This window comes from Pelodiscus sinensis, unplaced genomic scaffold, assembly GCF_049634645.1.
Source record: "Pelodiscus sinensis isolate JC-2024 unplaced genomic scaffold, ASM4963464v1 ctg36, whole genome shotgun sequence".
Taxonomy (NCBI): Eukaryota; Metazoa; Chordata; order Testudines; family Trionychidae; genus Pelodiscus; species Pelodiscus sinensis.
Window position 1 is genome coordinate 729,683 of NW_027465931.1, and position 24,754 is coordinate 754,436.

Here is a 24,754-nt window from a genome sequence, read left to right on the forward strand (position 1 = left end):
TCCCCTCTCCCACCCTCTTTCTTCCCCTCTCCCACCTCCTTTTCCCAGTCCCCCAGAGGTTAATCCCCTCCGCCCCCAGTTTTGTTAAATAAAGAGAGTTTCTATTTTTGAACACATGTCCTTTATTTTTTACATCAGGAAGAGGGGGCTCGGGAAGGGTAAGTGGAAGGAGGTGAGGGAGGAATGGGGCACGAGCCCCCGATGGGGAGGACTGGGGTGGCTCTGCGGGCTCCTCGGGGTGGAAGCTTTCCTGTAGGGCCTCCTGGATCCTGATAGCCCCCTGATTGACCTCCCCCTGATGGCAGCCTGCGGCAAGTGCAGCCGGGCTGATGGTCGAGTGCTGAAATGTGCCGAGTGTGGGCATTCAGGGCACTCCAAGACAGGACTGCTTTGATGTCCCCATCGAGTTAGACATGCAAGCGGGGAATCCTGAGAACTGTCTGTCCGGGGTGGGGGTCAGGTCTTTTTAAGCACAGCCCTCGGCTAGCCTGAGGAAGCAGCTCCACACCTTAAGTCCTAACCTGATGCCCTGACGGCACTGGTTCTGGCCAGCCTTAACTTCGGTTCAGGGTCCACTCAATGTGGACATGCTATTTCGAATTAGCAAAATGCTCATTCGAATTAGTTTTTAGGTCTAAATGCACTCATTCGAATTAGCTTATTTCAAATTAACTAATTTGAATTAAGTTAATTCGAATTAGTGCTGTAGTGTAGACATACCCTATTTGCGCAAAATCTTGCCAATGTAGACGTAGCCTATCTATATCTTGCTCACTCTCTCTTAACCAGCAACTAGAATAGGCAGCTAGGCTAGGCTAGTATAGGCCCCAAAAATAACAAAGAGAAAATGATTAAGAAAGGTGTCATGAAGTTCCTTATGAGATTTTCTTATAAAGGACACATTCTACTATCTAAAATGAATTCCTATGAACTGAACTGTACAATTCCTCAGAGAAAGGTAAACAACAGATAACAGCCTAATGGTGGAACTGCTCATACCTGAGCAAAGAAAGCTGTGCTGGTGACTCGCTGGTTTTCTGATGGGGAATTTACCCAGGGAAGCAGGCTCTGTATGATCTCCACTGTTATTAGTCCAGATCTTTGCAGAACCCTGGAAGACAAAAGGAACCACTTATGGGGCAGACTGTGCACTTCAAAAGCTTAGCTGCTATGACCATACAACTCTAAAAGCTACGCATGGAAGCTCTGTGTTTCTCACCCAGGGCACCCCGCACAAAGCTATACCTGAAAGTTCCCTGTCAGTCACTCTATTTGTTGCCGATCCCTGAGGATGAAGTGCTTGCTGTCTCCTAGATCTCTTACCTCACCAGCAAACACACCCCCTCGTGGTGAGTCTGCGGATTTTCAAGAAGCATCCAAGTTTTCTGCTTCCAGAGAGTTCGTATCAGCTTCTCATTCATAGCCTTGAGAAGCACAGCCTCTAATGCTTCAATAGAAAGCCTGGGGGAAAAGAGGCACAGAACTGTAGTAACCAATAGAAAGGCACAGCCTAAGCAGTCAGGAAACCCCAGTTACTTGTCAGGTCTGTTGTTCATTGACAGTTCATCCATTGACAGTATCCTGGGGACCACTGTTTTTGGAAGGACTTAATTCCCAGGAGGTATTTCAGTCTCATACATCTCATATTACTAGTGTTGCTATGGACAACATTTTGCAGTCACTTTCTCCTATCTGCAAGGTGTATGGGCACTAGCACAGTACAGTAATATGGAAAAAATTCACAATCAGACCCCAAAAGCTGGGACACAGAGAGATTAGTGATCACTAATGGATATTTTGGGGCCCTATGTCCAGCGAGATGTGACAGGGTGCTGAGAGCTTGTACTTGGGGTCAGCACTCTGGTAACTACTAGTACTAATTAGCTTCCCCAGAGAAAGCCTAATTGGATAGAAATGTACCTGATTGCCTGGCTAGAGTGGGGCTATAGAATCAACAAACCTATTCTCCCATGAATAAGGAATCTGCCTAAAGGGACATCCACAGGAGTGTTTGAGGGAAACAGAGAGCAAAAGAGACAAAATGCTAGAGGCATCTAGATAGACTTATGTGTAGTGCTGGGGAGGAGCCGGTGGTCGTGGTACATGTAGGTCTCAATGACATAGGGAAGGGTAGGAGAGATGTCCTGGAGGCCAAATTTAGGTTGCTAGGAAAGAGACTGAAATCCAGGACCTCTATGGTGGCATTCTTGGAAATGCTTCCAGTTCCATGCGCAGGACCAGGTAGGCAGGCAAAGCTTCAGAGTCTCAATGCGTGGATGAGACGATGGTGTAAGGAAGAGGGGTTTGGATTTATCAAGAACTGGGGACACTTTTGGGAGAGGGGGAGCCTATACAGGAAGGATGGGCTCCACCTAAACCAGGGTGGAACCAGACTACTGGCACTAAACATTTAAAAGGCTGTAGAGCAGTTTTTAAACTAAGAGATGGGGGAAAGCCGATTGGTGGGGAGATGCACGTAAATCGCAGGGAGACTTCTCTTAGAGGAGAATCTGTTGATAGAGATTCTCTAAGCTGTAGTCAGAAAGAGAGGACAAAGAGACTGAGGCCTGAGGAGGCCTAGATAGTAGTGTTTGTGTTGCCAGAGCTTGGTGGTTTCAGGGAACTGACCTATAGCAAGCACAAACAAGACTTTCTCATATTAAAAGCAGGTGATGGTAAGGTGCCTCATAACCCTGAGAACTCCTGGGGAGTGTCACACAAATGGACTGGGATTCTCTTTGTTTTGCTCCCTTTCTTCTAATTACCTGCAAGGGTTGCCCTCACATAGTTGTTGTCCTTTTCTAAATAACCTCCTTCGGCGTCTCATCCTGGGCAAAGGCATCTTTTGTCCTAGGGTTTGGCTGATCTGCTGCAGAAGAACAGTGAACAACTCCGGGAACAGCTCCTGCACACTTTTGCTCAACTGCAATGCTGACACCACTTCAAAGATGGCACATGTTGCCTGAAAGGAGAGCATGGTAAAAGAAGAGGTCTCTTCCTAACACTATCACACGCTCTCCCCTTCTGATACCTGCTGGACTAAATTCTCACTCCTGTCACTAACTTGATGAATGACCGAGAGCAATTCACTCCATGTGTGCCTTAGCGTCCCATAGCTGTAAAAATGTGTAGGACCTATCAAGGCATGTTATGAGTTGCACAAAAAATTTGCAAAGCACTGTAAGAAATCTGATTCAAAGACTTTCTAATTGCCAGATATTATTAAGCGAATCAGCCACATACTCTAAATCTGCCACAGAAAGCACAGCTGGAATCCAGGAAACAGTACTTCAGAAAAGAAGTGCCCAGATGACAATATTATACCACTCATCTAGCTTTCCATCAGCATGTTTGTCACAAAGCAGAGAAATACATGTCTGTCGTCTAACTTACTGTGAGAGGTGCAGCAGCTGCTAAATGCAGGTCAGTTTCTGTCTCTGAGGTCATGCTTCCTTCTTGGCTTGTTGGAGTCTTTATTCTTTCTATTAGGACCTTCAGGACTTGAGGGGCGAGCAAGGGATCTGTCCCCAGAGATCTCCACAGCTCAGTGGTGTTACTGCAATTTAACATAGGTTATATGTGACCCCTGGAGACTTTTGTGGCTCTGACTATATGCATCATATTCAAGTAAAGAACACATTTTCTCCTTGACTATGATCAGGGCTCACCAGCCGCGCTGTCCGGCGATCTGCGCATGCACAGATCGCCCGAACCCGGCTCTTCCAGGTTACAATCTACACGCCATGGATGAGTAGATTGTATTATTTGTCAAGCCCTGCCTATGATGAGCAAGTTCAGAGTGCTGTCCTCCTTATATGGTCCTCATGTTTTACATATTGAGTTTCTAGTTACAGAACTAAGTTAAGTTACATTTCAGGTTACATTTCTACAGTGCATGACTATTTTGGGATCCTGGAGGTATCCCGAAATACCTACCCCACATTTACAGAAGCAGCCCGTTATTTTGAAATATTTTTCAAAATAATGGGCACACTATTTTGCCATCCCAATAAACTTTGTTGCATGAGGGATAAGGGATGGCTTGAAATAGCACATTATTTCGACATTTGGTGCTGTGTAGAAGCGCCACATTTCAAAATAGGCTATGCAAAATATGATAGGCAATTTGCGGAGTGCAAATTGTGCATCTTATTTCAAGTTTAGGGTGCTGTATAGACACAACCCCAGCCTTACTGCACCATAACCATTAATGCTAGACTTCAGAAGGAAAGGACACAGAGCTCTAATCACAGTTCCTGTTTTCCTACTTCTCAGTAGATATGGAATCATGAGCATATGATGCCCAAAGATCTAGGACCTGGGAGACAAGTTGAAGAAAGAAAAATGATCTTCCTACTAACTGGATGTACAACTATGAGAACAAATATTTGTGGCTAGCCCATGACCTCTTCACAAATGGCATTCCCTGGCCTCTATTTGCCAGAATGGGCATGTTCTGTTCACTCCCTATGGGGCACCTGGCATTGGCCACTGTCTGAAGACAGGATCCTGGGCTAGATGGACATTTGGTCTGACCCACTACAGCCGTTCTTATGTTCTTAGATTCCAGCACAGATGACTGATAATTCAGCTAGGGATGTTTGAATGAAATGATAGATATGCTTACCGCCCTGTCTTTAAGTACCAAGAATGACAACTCCATTCCAGCAGCCATACCCTTCCTGATACCAAAAGCCTGGTGCCCTATCCTTGCTAATCAGCCAGGAATTTGGATTTGAAGCTTTCATGCTACCAGAAAACGAACAGTCACTGGCAATTTCCAGGGTGATGTTAGTTCAGGGGTCTGGAGAGGCAAAAGTCCACTCCAGTGATGCCAGTAAAGGGAAGTCTTTAGGATGCCAAAGCAACTATTAATTAATGGAAACAGAATGAAACTTAATTTCTCCCTGCACCCACCTTGACATGGTCTTGGACCTTTCTGCAGAAAGACCCAAGCTATTAACCTTTAGGAATTATCTCAACCTGTCTGTGGCTTAAATGAAGCCTTACATCTTCCAGTGAAGCTGTGGGATCCATGGTTACCAAAATGAACACTGTAAGGAGCAGTATATACCTGTCCATCGGCAGACGTTTGGTGAGGAGGCTGAAGATCACTGCCTCTAGGTGATGGTGGGCTAGAATGGACACTGCCTCCACCAGGAACTGCCTCAAGCTACCCTGCTTGATGGTAGGCATATGAATGTATATTCTCCTCAGGATAGCTGGCACCTGGACAGAATAAAACCAGAAAAAATGTCCCTTTTCCATTCTCTGCATTCATTCTGCAGAGCCAAAACCTTTATTTAGTCGTTTAGCAATTTGCTGTTCTTGTAGAAATTCCTCCCTTCAAAAAACAAGTATTTAGACATGGCTGCATAGATTTAATCCACAAAAATTATGCATATCTCTGCCCATACCTGGCTGCAACACCGGGTTAAGACATGCTGAGGCCCTAAGCTATGTCAAGTTAAAGAGGCCTCATTGCATTTCCAAAAAAACATGTATTATTCTAACAGAAAGGACAATGAAAAGAGAAATAATAAAGTTATCTATCTATCTATCTATCTATCTATCTATCTATCTATCTATCTATCTATCTATCTATCTATCTATCTATCTATCTATCTATACATAGGCAAAGAGGCAAGTAAAAACTAGTAATTTGGGGGTATTTTTAGAGACCCCTCATTATCTGAGGCCCGAAGATGTAGTTCACTTAGCTTGTCTCTTGGGGCCGGATATTCTCTTTTTGCATTTTACTCGGAGTCTAATTTTTCCAAGCCTTTCATGGCTGGAAACTGTGACAACAAGATAGACAACTAATCAAGCATCTTCCTTTTCCCTTGGGGTACGGCTACACTAGCTCGTTAGTTCGAGCTAGGTAGGGTAATGAGGGCAAGCAGAGTTGCAAATGAAGCCCAGGATTTAAATATCCCAGGCTTCATTTGCATGTTCCCGGGTGCTGCCATTTTAAAATCCTCCTTAATCTGAACTCCGTGCCCGCGGCTACACGCGGCACGGAGTAGGTAGTTCTAATTAAAGATCCTAATTCCATGAGGAGTAACGGTAGTTCGAATTAGGATCTTTAATTTGAACCACCTAGTCCATGCCGCATGTAGCCGCGGGCACGGAGTTTGGAGTAAGGGGGATTTAAAAATGGTGGCGCCAGGGAACATGCAAATGAAGCCCGGGATATTTAAATCTTGGGCTTCATTTGCAACTCCGCTTGCCCTCATTACCCTACCGAGCTCGAACTAACGAGCTAGTGCAGATGTACCGTTAGATTATCTCTGTCTTCTGCTGTTGATTCCCCCATTGCCTGACTCAGGATAGGAACACACATGGAATTAACTTCCAATCCCAGGGGGAGAAACAGCAAGACTTGTGTTCACTGCAAATGATGGCAAAGACCTGAAAGCCTGCAGGTTAGCCAGAAAAACCTCTCCAGCTTCTATTTTACCTCATCCAGCATGGCACCTCCACACTCCTTCAGGATGATCTTCATCCACAGACCGGCTGCTGTGGCACAGGAGGGGCTAGCAGACCGCATACCATCCAGTATGGCCTCAATAAAATCTGTGGCTTGTTCAGAGGGAAAGTACTTACTAACCACCTGTGGACAGATCAAAAACAGGAAAGATTGCAATGATAGTCGGCTCCAGTACTTTTAAGAAAGGAGGCCTAAGAGCTGTATTGGAAAATAATGTATTCATCAGCAAATTGCTAATTGGGCTCCTATCTGGCAAGGCAGTTGCAATTAAAATTTTCTCTGTAATCTTTCTAGCTACCACATCTCTATTCTACACTAATAATATCAGGTTAGATCTTAGGTTGTACAGTTAGCACAACATTGTATGGGACAAACAGGATGTAAATTTCCAGTTTATATTCTATTATGTACATGACATCTTTTCACAAAATATAAAAATATGCGAAGAGATGCATGCACACAAATATAGGTTCAGGTAAACACACAAGGTGCCAAGACTGGTTTCTCAGCTTGATGTCCCGCTCACATATTTTCCCCCTGGATGGATGGATGGATGGATGGATGTGCGCGCGCACATGCATGGGCATGTTCATGCAACTGTCTGGAATCTGTTTGTTTTTTACATGGCATTCATAGCATATACCTATGAAAAGCATGTTACTGATTACCCATGAATGCCTCACTCCCATAGCTCGCTCCAAGTGTGGAAAGACATCACAAAAGCATAAAACAATCATAGAATCATAGAATACTAGGACTGGAAGGGACCTTGAGAGTTCATCGAGTCCAATCCCCTGCCCTCATGGCAGGATCAAATACTGTCTAGACCATCCCTGATAGACATTTATCTAACCTACTCTTAAATATCTCCAGAAATGGAGATTCCACAACCTCCCTGGGCAATTTATTCCAGTGTTTGACTACCCTGACAATTAGGAACTTTTTCCTAATGTCCAACCTAAATCTCCCTTGCTGCAGTTTAAGCCCATTGCTTCTTGTTCTATCCCCATAGGCCAAGATGAACAAGTTTTCTCCCTCCTCCTTATGGCACCCTTTTAGATATCTGAAAACTGCTATCATGTTCCCCCTCGATCTTCTCTTTTCTAAACTAAACAAACCTAATTCCTTCAGCCTTCCCTCATAGGTCATGTTCTCTAGACCTTTCATCATTCTCGTTGCTCTTCTCTGGACCCTCTCCAATTTCTCCACATCTTTCTTGAAATGCGGTGCTCAGAACTGAACACAATACTCCAATTGAGGCCTAACCAGCGCAGAGTAGAGCGGAAGAATGACTTCTCGTGTCTTGCTCACAACACCCGTTAATGCATCTCAGAATTATGTTTGCTTTCTTTGCAACGGCATCACACTGCTGACTCATATTCAACTTGTGGTCCACTATAACCCCTAAATCCCTTTCTGCCGTACTCCTTCCCAGACAGTCGCTTCCCATTCTGTATGTATGAAACTGATTGTTCCTTCCTAAGTGGAGAACTTGGCATTTGTCTTAAACTTCATCCTATTTACCTCAGACCATTTCTCCAATTTGTCCAAGTCATTTTGAATTAGTGACCCTATCCTGCAGATTAGTCGCAACCCCTCCCAGCTTGGTATCATCTGCAAACTTAATAAGCGTACTTTCTATATCAATATCTAAATCGTTGATGAAGATATTGAACAAAGCCGGTTCCAAAACAGACCCCTGTGGAACCCCACTTGTTATGCCTTTCCAGCAGGATTGTGAACCATTAATAACTACTCTCTGAGTATGGTTATCCAGCCAGTTATGCACCCACCTTATAGTAGCCCCATCTAAGTTGTATTTACCTGGTTTATTGATAAGAATATCATGCGAGACTGTATCAAATGCCTTACTAAAGTCTAGGTATACCACATCCACCCCTTCTCCCTTATCCACAAGACTCGTTAGCCTATCAAAGAAAACTATCAGATTGGTTTGACATGATTTGTTCTTTACAAATCCAGGCTGGCTGTTCCCTATCACCTTGCCACTTTCCAAGTGTTTACAGACGATTTCCTTAATTACTTGCTCCATTATCTTCCCAGGCACAGAAGTTAAACTAACTGGTCTGTAGTTTCCTGGGTTGTTCTTATTTCCCTTTTTATAGATGGGCACTAGATTTGCCCTTTTCCAGTCCTCTGGACAAGGGGAAATGAATGGTGCACAGCCACTAGGACAGTCACCTAGTGTTTGTTACCTTAGCCATTTTGGAAGATGCTTGAAACAGAGCCTCAGGGTCTGGAGTTGTTAGTGCCTCACGGAGACAACTCAGCTCCTCCTCTGCTGACCCCAGGTTAGTGCACTGACCTAGGATAGAGAAAAGGAGAAAAAGTATGGCAACATTTAATAAAACTGAACCTCTGATCCATAGATAATCATACAGGAGGATCTATGGGGTATGTTATTACCAGCTGTGTGTGAAATTTTGGCCCCACTAAAGCCAATGACGAAATTCTTGTTGACTTTAACGGAGTCAGAATTTTACCGTCAGGCTATGTCTAGACTACATCCCTTTTTCGGAAAAGGGATGTAAATTAGACGTATCGCAATTGCTAATGAAGCGGGGATTTAAATCTCCCCTGCTTCATTAGCATAAAAATGGCTGCAGCTTTTTTCGGCACGGAGCTTTGCCGGAGAAAAGCGCCAGTCTAGATGCTGATCTTGCGGAAAAGTAAGCCTTTTCCGAAAGATCCCTTATCCCTCCGAAAAAGGGATGTAGTCTAGACGTAGCCCCTATGTCTGAAAGTTAACGGTAATGGCATGTGATTCATTGTGATTCATACAGGATTAAACAGGCACTGTATTCTGTGTGGAGCATCTTTCTCTGTATATCTGGTTTCAGTAGCCACTCTGCTCTCAGTATTTAAATCTAACCTCATAGTCAAGCACAACTCATGTAGATTGATCTGAGGTTCTGATTTGGAGGAGAATCCCTCCACTGAACTCTCATTGTAAAAGAGATGGGGCTGACCAAAAGCTTAGGTAGGAAACCCAGGCTCTTCGCTCACTTCTAAATCATGAACTGTCTCTTTAAGGGAAAGCTGTCCTGCTCTGTCATCTCCCTCTCCCCACCCCACTCTGCAGAGCGGGGGCATATGGGCATATGGCGGGGGAGAGAGTGTGTGTGAGACAATGTGTGTGTGTGTGTGTGTGTGTGAGAGAGAGAGAGAGAGAGAGAGAGAGAGAGAGAGAGAGAGGGACATGCTGGCTGCCAGAGAAATCTTAGAAACAGTGCCTCTTTAGATAGGCACTCCGTTACTCACCATACTTCAGACTGGAGCAGCACTATTGTATGTGTCCCTCTCCCCAAACTCTGCTCTGCAGAGATGATGACAGGGGCAAAAGGGTCACCCTGACTTCTGCACGTCTCCCTGCTCCCCTCCCCTCCACACACCACTAGCAGCAGACAGGATGGAGCAAGGTCGGAGAGGGGCAGCTGAACACATGCTGCTGGCATGCTTGCTAATCAGCTGAGCGCTCCAGACAGAAATTCTGGGGAGAAGGGCAGATCTGGCCTGTGTGCTATATTTTGTCCACCCTCTAATATTTGCAGATTATTTATTATTCGTGCAGTTCTCTTCCAGCAATGTACTTACAAGGCCCCAATCGTTCTGTTATATAAGTGTCGCTAACAAGACAGAAAGAATTACAGATGGAAAAAATGGTCATTACAACAATGAAAGAAAGTGAAGAGTTACTTACACCTGCTCATGGTCTCCTCACCTTGTATATTGAGAAGACAGTTGATACAGTCAACCACCCACTGACGCGATGTCGTAAGTGAAGCACAGGTATATGGTGCTAACAGCCCAATCAGCGATCCAAACTGATCAAAAGTTTCCTGAGGCTAATTTTAAAAGAATGAAGAATGAAAGTTCTCCGGCTATACTGGACATTATTTGCCTTCCTTATTGTGAACTCCATTACTGTACCTGGGTACGGCACATTGGAAAACATAATCCTTGTTGTACATGCAAATTGATGGGGTCTAAATTAGCTGTAGCACTCAAGAAAAATCTCAGAGTCATTGTGGATAGTCCTCTAAAAACATCTGTTCAACATGCAGCTGCAGTTAAAAATGCTAATGGTATGTTAGGAACCACTAGGAAAAGGGATGAATAATAATATGATAAATATCATCATGCCACTGTTTCAAATCCATGGTACACCCACACCTTGAATATTGCAAGCAATTGTAGTCCTCCAACTTAAATAAAGTTAGGTTATAATTGGAAAAAGTTCAGAGAAAAGCAACAAAAATGATATGGGATATGGGACAAGTCATACAAGGAGAAGTTAAAAGGACTGGGACCATTCATCTTAGAAAAGAGATGCTTACAGGGGGGTTTGATAGAGCCATATAAGATGATCAGAGATGCATGATATGGGTGTCCCTATATCTCTGACTGCCTGGGGCTGGGACTGGACAACAGGGGAGAGATCACTCAACAATTGCCTTGTTCTGTTTGTTCCCTCTGATGCATATAACACCCACCACTGTCAGAAGACAGGCTACATGAACCATTTGTCTGGGGGATCCAGAATGGCCATTCATGTTTTATGTTCTTATCCGATTAAATAGAAATAGAAATTCAACTTTAACAGCGATAGAAATGTAGCTGTGTTAGTCTGGAGTAGCTGAAGCAAATGCAGGACAATGTAGCACTTTAAAGACTAACAAGATTTATTTATTTATTTATTTATTGATTTATTTTTTAAGATGGTTTAGTAGATGATGAGCTTTCGTGGGCCAGACCCACGTCCTCAGATCAGGAAGTGGGTCTGGCCCACGAAAGCTCATCATCTAATAAACCATCTTGTTAGTCTTTAAAGTGCTACATTGTCCTGCATTTTGCTTCAACTTTAACAGCCTGAGAGTATAGGAATGCATCTATGACACTGACACAGCCAACCTATGTGTGACCACAATAACTTAACAAGCGGCACTGCAATTGTATCAAGACAAGTCACTTCTATGTTATTTCAAAGGGTGTGTCTAGACTACTGAGTTTTGTCGACAAAAGTGGACTTTTGTCGACAAAACTATACCTGCGTCTACACTACCGCTGAGTTCTGTCGACATAACGTCGACAGAACTCAGCAGTTTTGTCGATGCTGGTAAACCTCATTTTACGAGGCATAACACCTTCTGTCGACAGAGTTCTGTCGACAGAAGGTGTTATTGCATGTAGGGTTGTGTCTAGACTACAGGGTTTTGTCGACAAAGCAGCTTGTTTAGTCGACAGAACTGAATGTGTCTAGACGCTCTTTGTCGACAGAAGTTTTGTCGACAGATACTGTCGACAAAACTTCTGTCGACAAAACCCTGTAGTCTAGACGTACCCAAAGAAAAGTCCTAGACTAGCGATCACCAACATTATGCATTTTGGTAATAGATATGAAAGGTAGATGTTATGTATTATTGTCTGTATTTATATCTTGCTAGAAGTTTAACATAACCAAATTAGCTTGTAGATTCCAATTCCTTTTCATGTCTTAATTGCCTTAATTATATGCAACTGTCTTCAGTTAACCTTAAGATCAAAGATAGAAGATAGTACAAGAAAATAGTTTGTACATTGCCTTCAGCTTAACTATCTGTGTTGTAATGGAAGACTACGATCGGCTAATTACTTTATGTGAATGACTATCACCCATTTACCAGTGTATGCGTAGGAAATAGAAAATTAACTTCAAAACAAAGTACGACAGGAGATCTGCATGACCTATTCTTTCTCAGGGAGAGATCCTGCTTCGACAATTTCTGTGAGGAGGCTTGCCAACCGGCTAGAATAGCTATAAAAGACAAGTTATGGGACTGATCTTCTCTCTCCAGTCTGCTTAAACTTTGAACAGGGGACGTGTAAGCCATAGGACATAGATCTTCCAAATAATTATTTGGAATAGTCTGGGAAATGCATGGAAAAACTAACAGCCTTTGCATCTAAACTGGCTTTGGATGTTGACCGGTTAGCATGATTCCAGAGAGACTTTTACAAGCCAGCCGTTTATTCCACCATGGTTGTGATCCTGAACTATGAAAAGTGAAAGTCATTTTAACAACTATCTATCACTTAACCATTTGTAACTCTCTTCTTTTTCCTTTTAACAACAAATCTGATATTCCGTTATTAAGGATTGGCTGATATTTAGGGAAGACCTGTGATTCATATTAACCTAAGGATAAGTGTCTAGTCCTTTGTGATTGGTGATTATATTAGACTTAGTTGTCTAGATGGGAACCAAGGTCTGGAATGCCTAAAGGGTACTATTGTTTGGTATTTTGTTAACCAGAGTAGAAGCTCTTTTCTTACTGGTTTGGTGAATCTAATTATAAAATCACTAGTCTGGGGAACTGCCTGCCCTGTTTCTTACAGTCTGGCCTGAGTGCTGTCACAGCACTATTATGGAAACCTTTCTCTTATGGAAGCAGAGGGATCTTACTCACTTTGAGGCCCCAGCTGCAGGCCTAGTAGAATTTCTCATGCATTCACGTTGAATGTCAGATTTGATAGAAGTTGGGAAGTCAGCTCAAGGAAGAGTAGAACTATACTCACTGTGCTATTAACTATCTCCTGATAGGCAGTTAGCAGCCAGACACTGGCCTGCAAGGCCCTTTCTCTCTCCCACTCCTTCCCTGAACTGAGCCAGGTCTCTAGTAGCTGTTGGCAAAGCAGGAGAATGGACAAAGTTAGTACCAGAAAATCCCTCCCAAACGTTTCTTTTAAATAGGTTTGATTGTCACTAAAATCCCTCTCCAAAGCATTTAACTTCCATATAGCAAAAGATTTATATGTCTCCAAAAAGAGACCCTTGTCTATACAAGTCCCAGGGACCAGATTCACCTCTGGTGTACGTAACTCCATCAAAGCCAAAGGAGTTACATGAGAGATGAGTCTGGCTCTGTGTATGTGAGGGCTTCTGTAGACTGTCTGATGGCAGCTGTCTAGCACATTGCATGCAGTTTGGGGTCCGGTGCTGTGTTCTCTTTCCTGGACAGCTTCTCCCATGCTGAGTGGCAAATGACAGAGAGGAGCATTTCTTTTTATTTAGAGCAGAGAAGTCTCCCCAGCCCAGCTCCTTTTATAACTTTATTTTCATACCAACGTTGCACCTAACTCCCCTCCCCTCAGCTCTTCAAACTATTCTGTTTATGTCTGAAGAGCAGGAAGTCTTTGGTGAATGAGTTTCCATACACAGAGCTTAACTCAATACTAATTCATTCCTTTTACGAGAGGTGATCAGTTCTCACTGGTCCTCTTGAATTTGGTTACTGCGCTGATGATTTTCTTTCCTGTCCATGTAGTGTTAACTATACTGGGAAAACTAGATCTCAGTCCACCACTGGCATAAAATGTCCCCTGCTATGAGATAGATACATAGAATTTACTAGCTAGTGGGAAAACACTGGCTGTAGAATCGGTGTCTATTTCTTACAAAGCCTTTCTGAATATTGACCTAGGAGAGCTTTTCCATTGCATTAGGAGTGCACAAATCATAAAATCATGGATTAAGGATGGAAGGGACCTCAGGAGGTCATATAGTCCAACCCCCTGCTCAAAGCAGGGCCAGCCCCAACTAAATTATTCCAGCCATGGCTTTGCCAAGCCTGGCATTAAAAACCTCGAATGATGGAGATTCTTAAGGGAAGAGAATAACAGAAACACCTAACTGGTGGGTCAGAACCCAGGCTTAGGAAAACCCCAGCACAAGGGGACACAAAGAAGATGGAGAGAGGCTGTTCTCAGTAGTGACAGATGACAGAACAAGAAGCAGTGGTCTCAAGTTGTGTGGGGGGGGGGGGGTGGATCTTAGGAAAAACGATTTCACGAGGAGGGTGGTGAAGCACTGGAATGGGTTACTGAGGGAGGTGGTGAGATCTCCATCCCTAGAGGTTTTTCAGTCCCAGCTTGACAAAGCCCTGGCTGAGATGATTTAGTTGGAATTGGTTCTGCTTTTAGCAGGGGGTTGGACTCGATGACTTCCTGAATTCTCTTCAAGCCCTATCGTTCTATGATTCTATAAAAGAGTTCCCTGAACTCTTTTCAAAAATTTTTTCAAAAAAGAACATTTCTTCTTTTTATCTCTGAGGAGAGCCACTCAGACTCTGCCCAGTGGAAATAAATATGCAGAACCTAGAGGGAGCCATTCTGTTTGTTCTGATGCCCCAAGCAGCTTGATCATTCTGTGCATAGTGAATGTGAGTCTATCTATAGGCTAAATTCTGTTCTTCCTTACACCAAACTAAATATTGATCAGCTCTACTGATTTCAGTTTAAATAAGAGCAAATGTGGCCTGATGAGAAAGAGTTGCCTCCTACTTTATTTGAGATGGGTAGGATGAAAAAGAGGCAGTTGGTGAGTACTGCCATAAGCTCCCACTTCGTAGCTAAAGGGCCAGGCAGAGCTAAGATCCTCAACAACTTACTGTAAAGTTAATGTATATCATGGATCCCATCATGGAACTCTGTGTCTGGAGTCCATGACTCTGCCCATAGCTGGAAATACCCATTGAAAAGATTTTGAACTAGTACACATAGAACAGAGAATGAAGTGTGCAGCAAACTTTTCCAGGTTCTAGACATCTTGATGTAGGCTGCATAACTTCAGTGTTTTGCTAATAGTTTATGTATGCTTCAGCAGCCACAGGATTGGGCACCAGTGTGTTCTTTGGAGAGTCTATTTATAAAAAAGATGTGCTTCCTTATACAAGAGCATTTCACTGAAAGATTGTGTTGTCAGAATTTTCACTGACTTGCCCGAGGTCTAAGTAATGTAGGTCGCACTGTCAGATATAAATATCCAGAATCAGATTCTGGTCTCTGTTACACTTGTGTAAATCCAAAATAATGCCACTGAAGTCAGGGGCATTACCCTGGTTTTACACGAATATCACTGATCAGATTCTAGCTCTAATCCTTCAGTCCAGCTGCATCCTTGAGCATCCAAAGCTCCCACTGAAGTCAAGGGGAACAATCAGCATGCCAGAATGGCAGAACTGAGTCCTAAGTGTTAAGAACTCTCCTTACCAGATTTCTGGTGGACACATCGAACTCTCCGAATACATAGGCGACCATATCCCCTGCTGCACAATTGTCCACACTTCCTGAACTGAGCAGCTTCAGGACAAAATGGAGAGCTGCCATCCTCACCTGCAAGGGTAGAGATTATGCACAAGTTATTATTATCTCTTCTGCATGCAATATGAGACAGGATATGAGAGTCCTTTTGCTTTTTCTTTTATCTCTTTGGAATAGTGGCTGAAGTACAAATGATTAACACATCTGTTATGTAAATTCCTTGCAACACTGGCTACAGAAGTACCATGCAAATGCCAGTTTTCACTTTCAGGTGACACTGTAATTAGGAAAAAGGCAGCATTTTCTCCTATAAATGGAAACAAACTTGTTTGTCTTAGTGTCTGGCTGAACAAGAAGTAGGTCTGAATGGACTTGTAGACTCTAAAGTTTTACATTGTTTCGTTACAGTTAACAAAAAATATCTACATTTGTAAGTTGCATTTTCACGCTAAAGAGATTGCTCTACATCACTTCTATGAGATGAATTGAAAAATATTATTTCTTTTGTCATTTTTACAATGCAAATGTTTGTTATAAAAATAATATAAAGTGCATAGTACACACTTGTCATTGTGTTGTAATTGAAATCAATATATTTGAAAATGTAAAAAACCACAAAAATATTTAATAAATTTCAATTTTTAATCGCATTAATTTTTAGTTAACTGTGATTAATTGAAACCCTATTAATAATCTCAGCCTAAAAATGTGTCTCATTGCCAGACTCTCCACTGAGTGAAATACTTCCCAGATATTAACAGCAATACCACTATTCCACGCACAATCTTACCTTAGCACTCTGATCACTGAGAGCAGATTTCACTGCCTTCACAATCAGAAACTTTCTAACTCTTGTCTCAGGCACTGAAAGATAAGGAGAAGTGTGCAATATAGTATATCTTTGTTCCAAACACTCATGCTCCACATTAGAATGTGTCCTGTGCCCTATTTAAGAGTACTACCAAGCTTCACTCATATACAGAGAATCAGCGGGGAAAATATAGGACCAGACTCTGATCTCAGTTATACCAGTCTAAGTCTGAAGTATTTCCACTTCTGTAAATAGCACCATCATACTATCCTGATGGAAATATTGTGAGAGAGTTAGACAAATGGAGGTCAGTGAAGTTAGTCTGTGTTTACCACCAGTATAGCAGAATTCGGAATCTATTCTAGAGTGTCTAATACTTATTCAGTCAGGAGTACTATTTTGTTTTTATCTCATTATTATTAACATGCATCCGCCACAAGATTACATTTGTATTTGTACCTTGAAAATATTTTAGGCTACATTCAGCACTTAATTAACCCTGTTGATTTCTGTGTGACCACATGGGAGTAACTTAGAGCAGCACTGGGTCCCTTTAGTGAATTTCCAACCCTCTGGTGAGCATGCATCTAAAAGGGTGTCGCAAGGAGAAGGGAGAAAAATTGTTCTCTTTGGCCTCTGATGATAGGACAAGAAACAATGGGCTTAAATTGCAGCAAGGGAGGTTTAGGTTGGACATTAGGAAAAACGTCCCAACTGTTAGGTTGGTTAAACACTGTGAAAAATTGCCCAGGGAAGTTGTGGAATCTCCACCACTGGAGATATTTAAGAGCAGATTGGATAGACACCTATCAGGGATGATCTAGACAGTGCTTGGTCCTGCCATGAGGGCAGGGGACTGGACTTGATGACCTCTCAAGGTCCCTTCCAGTTCTAATAATCTATGACTATATGACTCTATGTGTTGCAGCAGGGGCAGATGACCGTTTTGCGGGGCCCCGGGCAGCATAATTCCGCGGGGCCCCCCTTTGCCACGGCGCATGCACAGTGACGCCATGCTCATGCGCGGTGGCACCACGGCGCGTGCGCGGGGCTTTTTGAAGCGCGGGACCCGGGGCGGCCACCCCGCTCGCCCTGCCCTATATCCGCCCCTGTGTTACAGATCCTCTGTGCCCCATTTGCAGAGATGATGAGTATGTTATAGCCCTACCATGCCTGCAAAGCCTTGGTTCTTTAGATCAACCTATAGCAGCTCATGCTTTTAGCTCTGGATGTCCCCAACTCAACCCCCAGCACGATGGCGATGATCGCAGCAGTCACAGTTACTCCTGTGTTACTTACAGTCAGCACCAATAATAGCTGTGAGCAGATTCAGGGTTGCCACACGAACAGTCTCATTCTCAATCTTCAGCTGCGAGTGCAGAAATGCTATGAGGTCATCAGGAGAAGAACGGGCTGCAAAGGAAGAAATCACATCCTCACTAACAACTGAAAGCTCATTCTTACCACACCTACAAAAGAAGGAAGTTACAAGGACACTACTGTGTAATTTGGAGTCTCTTCCCCTACCTAGCAGTAGGATACAATAGCACAGCTCCATTTGATTTTCCATGATGAGCTGCTGAGTTGGAGAACAGATCTGTGGGAAGAAGAGAAGTGATCAAAGGAAAACTAATCAGAACAAGCAACTGAAAAGAAGAGGCTCAATTAATTTCTAAGCACTCACTTCCTACCTTTCCAAATAGAGCTCTGAAGCCAAAATAAATGGTACTGACTGCACAACAAGAATCAGAAACAATGACCGAGACACTGGATAACAGAAGTTCATGCTTTCAAAGTGTTTTTAGCAGCAGAGCTAATTGAATCAAGACTTGACCCTTGGTAACTGGTTCAAATGGTTAATTATTCCACCATAAAAATGTAGGCCTTATTTGCAGTCTGAATTTGTCCAGCTTCATTTTCTAGTTATTGGCTCACGTTATGCCTTTCTCTGCTAGATTATTACATATGTTTCCCCACATAGATATTATAGACTGCAATTAAGTCACCCTGTCACAGGATAGGTCCTCCCCATTTGGATGGGATCAGTTTTTACTATCTAACTCTAACTCCCTCTAATAACTGGCTTATGCTAAAATTGCTTTACAAACTGAGCTGGATTTTAGCTAATAAAATGAGACCACTATCTGCTTATTCTTAAGCCAGCAGAAACCAATAAGGCATGAGAAGGTCTCCGGGCTCTTCACTAGCATTCAAAAGATGTTTATTCTTAATATGCTTCAGATCTGCTGTGCTTAAGCTCAAGTGATACAAGAACAAGTTCCCCTCACCCGGTCGTGCAGAGCACTGCAGATGGCTTGAAATTTCCCTTCAGGTAGAAGGATCTTATATTCACCAGCGACTTCCAAGAGCTGCCTCAGACTCTACAAGAGAGGGTGAAAGTTAGAAGGTGGGCATACAAAGGAGCAATATGCAATGACTGAAGCAGGTTCATGGAATTCATAGATTCCAAGGCCAAAAGGGATGATTGTCATCAACTAGTCAGGCCTTCTGTATGACACAGGCCTTAGAAATTGCCAAAATAATTCCTAAAGCAGAACTTTCAGACAAAAATCCAATCTTGATTTTAAAATGATCCCCTTGACTCTTGGTAAATGGTTTGAATGGCTAATATCCCACCACTGAAAAGGTAGACCTTATTTCCCATCTGAATGTCTCCTGTTTCAGTTTGTAGCCACTGGATCATGTCATGCCTTTCTCTGCTAGGTCATTACATATATTTCCCCATGCAGATATTATAGACTGTAAGTAAGTCACCTGTCACAGGGTAGGTCCACCCTGTTTGGATGGTATCAGGTTGTGGAGGAGTTAAAGAACTAAGGCAGCCCAAGTGACCTAGTCTCCCCAACCACCATAGCAGGCCTGGTTCTTAGAGCAGCATTGCCTAATAGTCAGGGTCAGTGCAGCAGCCCTTTAATGAGGCTCTTCAGCTCAATGACCCAAGCCCTTCTAGGTACGACCGTGCAACCTAGTGCTCAACCACCTTTTGGGGCAAACCAGTGTTGCCTAGTGGCCAGCCCTTCTCCACCAGGCTCTACCTACTCCACAGGGTCCCAGCCCAGGGCCTTGTCTTGCAGCTCAATGGGGTTTCTTCCAAAACATGCAGAGTCAAAGACTAATACCTCAACTCAATAATGCTTAGTTCACATAGATTGCTTCCCACCATTCTTCTGCAGCAGGTCATCTCAGTAACTCCGTGGTCTCTCCTCCATCTGTGGCATTGGATGGTTGTGGGGGGGTCCACTGGAACCACAGGCTGGCTGGTTTCTGCATCCTAGGGCACTGGCAGTCCCTCCACAAAAGCCTGCAAAGCACCTCTGCTCCCTTCAGCTGTCAGCCTAGACAGAACTGAGCTGCTCCCTTTTATATCCTGGTTCCAGTTGGAGCATTCCCAGCAAGTATGAAGGGGCATAGCCCACAGATCATGATTAGCCCCCGCTGAACCATGCATGGGGGGTATCCTCTGTCACAAACACTCCCCCTTAAGAGGGTGTCCATTGGTGGACCTTCCTCTTCATCGTCTCCTTCCACTTGGGAGAAGTCTGTGTTTGCATGAGCCTTCCCTGGCCCAGCGTAACATACAGAAGTCATAGGGTTGGAGCGGGAAGTACTACCTCATGATTCAGGCACTGGTGTCCTTCATGTTATTAATCCATCTGAGGGGTGCATGGTTGGTGACCAGTTGAAAGGGCTTCCCCAGTACAGGATATCCCAGGGTATGTCTACACTACAGCGCTAATTCGAACTAACTTAGTTCGAATTAGTTAATTCGAACTAAGCTAATTCGAACTAATGCATCCAGACTAAAAAAACTAGTTCGAATTAGCGTTTTGCTAATTCGAACTAGCATGTCCACATTAAGTGGACCCTGAACCGGGCTTAAGGATAGCCGGAAGCAGTGCCGGCAGGGCATCAGATGAGGACTTAGAGCGTGGAGCTGCTGCCTCAGGCTAGCCGAGGGCTGTGCTTAAAGGGACCCGACCCCCACCCCGGACAGACAGTTCTCAGGGGTGCCCCTCTTGCAAAGCAGTCCTGGCTTGGAGTGCTCTGAGTGCCCACACTGGGCACATCACAGCACTCGGCCATCAGCCTGGCTGTACTTGCCGCAGGCTGCCATCTGGGGAGAAGGAGCAATTGGGGGGCTGCAGGAGAGCTTCCACCCCCAGAAGCACGCAGAGCCAGCCCAGTCCTCCCCATCGGGGGCTCGTACCCCATTCCTCCGTCACCTCCTTCCACTTACCCTTCCCTAGCCCCCCTTCCTGATGTACAAAATAAAGAAAACGTGTGGTCAAAAATAGAATCTCTCTTTATTGAACAAAACTCGGGGAGACTGGGAAAAGGAGGTGGGAGAGGGGAAGAGAGAGGGTGGGAGAGGGGAGGGCAACTACAATGATCAGAGGTTTGGAACAGGTCCCATATAAAGAGAGGCTAAAGAGACTGGGACTTCTCAGCTTAGAAAAGAGGAGACTGAGGGGGGATAGGATAGAAGTCCATAAAAGCATGAGTGGGGTGGAGAGGGTGCATTAAGAAAAGTTCTCCATTAGTCCCCATAATAGAAGGACTAGAGGACACCAAAGGAAAAGGATGGGTAGCAGGCTTCAAACTACTAACAGAAAGGTGCTCTTCACAAAGCAAAGATTCAACCTGTGGAACTCCTTGCTGCAGGAGGTTGTGACGGCTAGAACTAGAACAGAGTTTAAAGAGAAGTGAGATAAAGTGATGGAAGTTGGGTCCATGGAGTGCTATTAGCCAGGGGGTAGGAGTGGTGTCCTTGCCCAAAGTTTGTGGAAGACTGGAGAGGGATGGCACGAGACAAATGGCTTGATCACTGTCTTCGGTCCACCCCCTCCAGGGTCCCTAGGGTTGGCCACTGTCGGCAGACAGGCTACTGGGCTAGATGGACCTTTGGTATGACCCAATACGCCCATTGTAAGCTCAGGGCTCAGGGTTGGGGGTCTCAGTGGACCACCTTCATTTTCATGCACACCTGCTCCTAGGTGGCCAGGCTGGCAGCTCTCCTGCCCTAGACGGCCACTTTCCTGTGCCTAGTGCGGAGGTCGTGGACGAGGTCCATGATGTCCGCAGTAAACCAGGCGGGTGCAGTCCTGGGCAGGCTCCCGAGAGCCGCCAGCCTGGTCCCGGGAAGAGGGGGATGGCTGGGTGGCAGCGGGTGGCTGGCTCGAGCCGTGCCAGGTGCAGGGTCTGCTATCTGGGTGCTGGCCAGCCTGTGCCCCTTTAAGAGGTCCGGGGCCGGAAGGGGGGCAGACTAGTTTCCCTGGTGTTGGCCAGAGTGGCCACCAGGGAAAGCTGGGGAGGGCTAGCCTCCCACTAGTTTGAATTAAGGGGCTACACACCCCTTAATTCGAACTAGTAAGTTCGAACTAGGCTTAGTCCTCGTTCAATGAGGTTTACCTAGTTCGAACTAAGCACACCGCTAGTTCGAATTAAGTTCGAACTAGCGGAGCGCTAGTGTAGCGCCTATCAAAGTTAATTCGAACTAACATCCGTTAGTTCGAATTAACTTTGTAGTGTAGACATACCCCCAGGGTGTAGATCACCCACTTGATGGCCAGGGCCTCCCTTGCTATAGTAGGGCGGCAGGTCTCTCAGGAGAACAGCTTGCAGCTGAGATAAAGGATCTGGTGCTCCTTCCCACCTATTTCTTGAGATAGTACCACTCCTGGTCCTACCTCCGAGACCTCCATTTGAAGGATAGAAGGCTTTGTGAAGTTGGATGGGATAGGACCAGCTCTTGGTTCAGCTGTTTTCACAGGGTCTGGAAGGCTTCCTCACAGTCTTCTGATTACTGGACTTTCTGTGATTGAGTGTTCTTCATCAGGTCCAATAATAGGGTGCCCAGTGTGATGAAGTTGAGTACTAAGCAGCCACTGTGTCTGAAGTATTGTGGCACCTATTTCTTTGTCATGGAGGTGGGGCAGTCACACAAGCCTTAGACCTTATTTATCAAGGAGCTATAGTTTTCCCCTTCCTACTGTGTTCACTAAGATGGCACTTGCCTGGATTCACAGTGAGTCGTGCATCTATTGGGGCTTACAATACCTTGCTAAGATGTCAGAGGTGTTTCCCCCAGCTGGTGCTGTGGATGACAATATTCTTAATGCACACGGCTGTATATCGCATATATGTTTGCAATATTTGGTTCATGAGCTGCTGAAAAGTGGCTGAGGCTCTGTGCAGCCCAAATGGCATCCTGCTGAATTGCTATAAGCCAAGCAGGGTGTGGAAGGCACTCTTCTCACAGGAAGCCGGTATCAGGGGTATCTACCAATATCTGTTGGTCAGTTCTAGTGTGGAAATGAACTTTGCATTTCCCACTATATTCCTCCTTGAGATTTCCCCATGTATGCATCCCAGTATCACTTCAGCTTTTTTGGCCACAGCATCGCATTTGTAGGTCATGTTCAGCTGAGTATTCACCAAGTTACCCAAAATATTTTTCAGAGTTACTGTTTCTCAGGAAGCATCCCTCAACATGTATGTATCACCTACATTGTTTTGTTCCTAGATGCATCTATTTACATTCAGCCATATTTAAATGCACATTTATTGTTAGCACCCAGTTTACCAAATGATCTATATCACTCTGAATCAGTGAGTTGTCCTTTCCATTATTTACCACTCCCCAATGTTTATTTCATCTGCCAATTTTATCAATGATGATTTTATGTTCTCTTCCAGGCTATTGATAATGAGATGACAGTCTAACTCCTTCCTGTACCTACACACTTTTCTTCTTTGCTGCTTGAAGCTTCCAGGATAGCTCTGATGAAATCTACATATTTTACTACATTTAGGCTCTTGTGTAGTCCTCTGATACTTTTAGTCAAGTCCATGAGACATTGATTCCCTCAAAGTCATGGGCATTCCAATCCCAAAAGCAACCACATATTCTGGACCAGAAAGCCAACATAGATTGGGAGTAAACCATGGAGGAAATGGGGAGGGGGGAAGGGCAGCAGGGTTGTGGCCCTGGATTTGCTGCTTGGCTTGTACTGAGCCAGCTCACAGAGACTGAGCATGCTCAATCATACTACTGAAGCCAACTGCCCTCACTCCATCCTCTCACTATCAGCAGACAAGAGTTACCTTGGTCATGTGATACTGAGGGTAGATGAAATAAGAGAGACAAGGTGGGTGAAATAATATCTTTAATTATATTATCTCACCCACCTTGTCTCTCTAATATCCTTGAACCAACACAGCTACAACAGCCCTGTACACAACGGTAGATGAAATAGACAGTGATTTTATATCTATCTAGTTATAGAATCTAAAGCAATGCACTTCAGGCCTTCTTAGTATTAATTTTCAGCTACTGGCAGTTTACTTAATACTGCCCAGAGACAACACACAGCAGCCCCTGCTCTGAGGAGTTTATTTATAATCTAAAAGAGAGACACAGAGTTGATAGGATGTACCAGTAAATCACAAGGAGGGAGTATCTTATGGGGCGGGGGGGGGGGGGGGGGGGAGGGAAAAGGTGTTTTGTTTCTTACCTCCTTATCATCTCCAGAAACAGAAGATACTTTTCATGAGAGGCTTTTACCTACAAAACTTGTCACCTGGGTCACCATGTCTATAAAATCAAGACTTGTGTGTTTATCTATTATCTAACAAGTCACTATGTAGACCAGGAAACGCCACTGGTAGCAGCTAGTGCAGTTCACCTATGCGCACACATTGATAGTTATTTTAATAAGTATCTCACCTTGGTGACATGAAAAACATTAACATCCTCTTTATATTGCTCAAGAAGCCATGGGATCTGTTCGAACACCTTATCTTGATGCTCTTCTTTATGCAGGAGGAGGCTCATCATAGTACCAAGGGCTTTGATAATGGCCTGCTTGAGCTACATAGAGACACAGAATTTATGTTCCTACAAATTCATTCAATATCATGCAATGGGCCCATCTTTTCTACTGCTGACGAGTGCAATTTCCCTTTTCCACTGTTGAAACAGCCCTATCTCAATATTTCCTGGTAAAGAGTTAAGACTCATGCATGGCTTCGTCTACACTGGCATGATTTTCTGAAAATGCTTTTAACGGAAAAGTTTTCCGTTAAAAGCATTTTCGGAAAAGCACGTCTAGATTGGCAGGATGCTTTTCCGCAAAAGCACTTTTTGCGGAAAAGCGTCCGTGGCCAATCTAGACACGCTTTTCCGCAAAAAAGCCCCAATTGCCATTTTCGCGATCGGGGCTTTTTTGCAGAAAACACTACTGTGCTGTCTACACTGGCCCTTTTGCGCAAAAGTCTTTCGGAAAAGGACTTCTGCCTGAACGGGAGCAGCATAGTATTTCCGGAAAAGCAGT

At 44.2% G+C, this 24,754-nt stretch overlaps 1 protein-coding gene and 2 long non-coding RNA genes across 4 annotated transcripts in view; all 3 read right to left on the minus strand.

The window, feature by feature from the left end:
* The window catches only part of LOC142825140 (uncharacterized), a 238,094-nt gene that overhangs the window by 141,805 nt on the left and 71,535 nt on the right, over nt 1-24,754 (minus strand). The window lies entirely within an intron of this gene.
* Nucleotides 994-3,522, minus strand: LOC142825121 (maestro heat-like repeat-containing protein family member 2B). The gene is made up of 4 exons (XM_075916844.1): nt 3,394-3,522; nt 2,766-2,962; nt 1,324-1,461; nt 994-1,111 (listed from the first exon to the last, which is right to left on the minus strand). Exons 1-4 carry the CDS (start codon nt 3,445-3,447, stop codon nt 994-996), a joined length of 507 nt encoding a protein of 168 aa, XP_075772959.1. The 5' UTR covers nt 3,448-3,522.
* LOC142825137 (uncharacterized) lies at nt 8,590-15,601 on the minus strand. Of its 2 annotated transcripts, none has more exons than XR_012899626.1 (3): nt 15,539-15,601; nt 13,067-13,171; nt 8,590-8,816 (listed from the first exon to the last, which is right to left on the minus strand). It is a non-coding gene; the product is annotated as an uncharacterized LOC142825137 (long non-coding RNA). The 2 variants fall into 2 exon arrangements; XR_012899625.1 differs by lacking the exon at nt 8,590-8,816 and adding an exon at nt 10,228-10,356.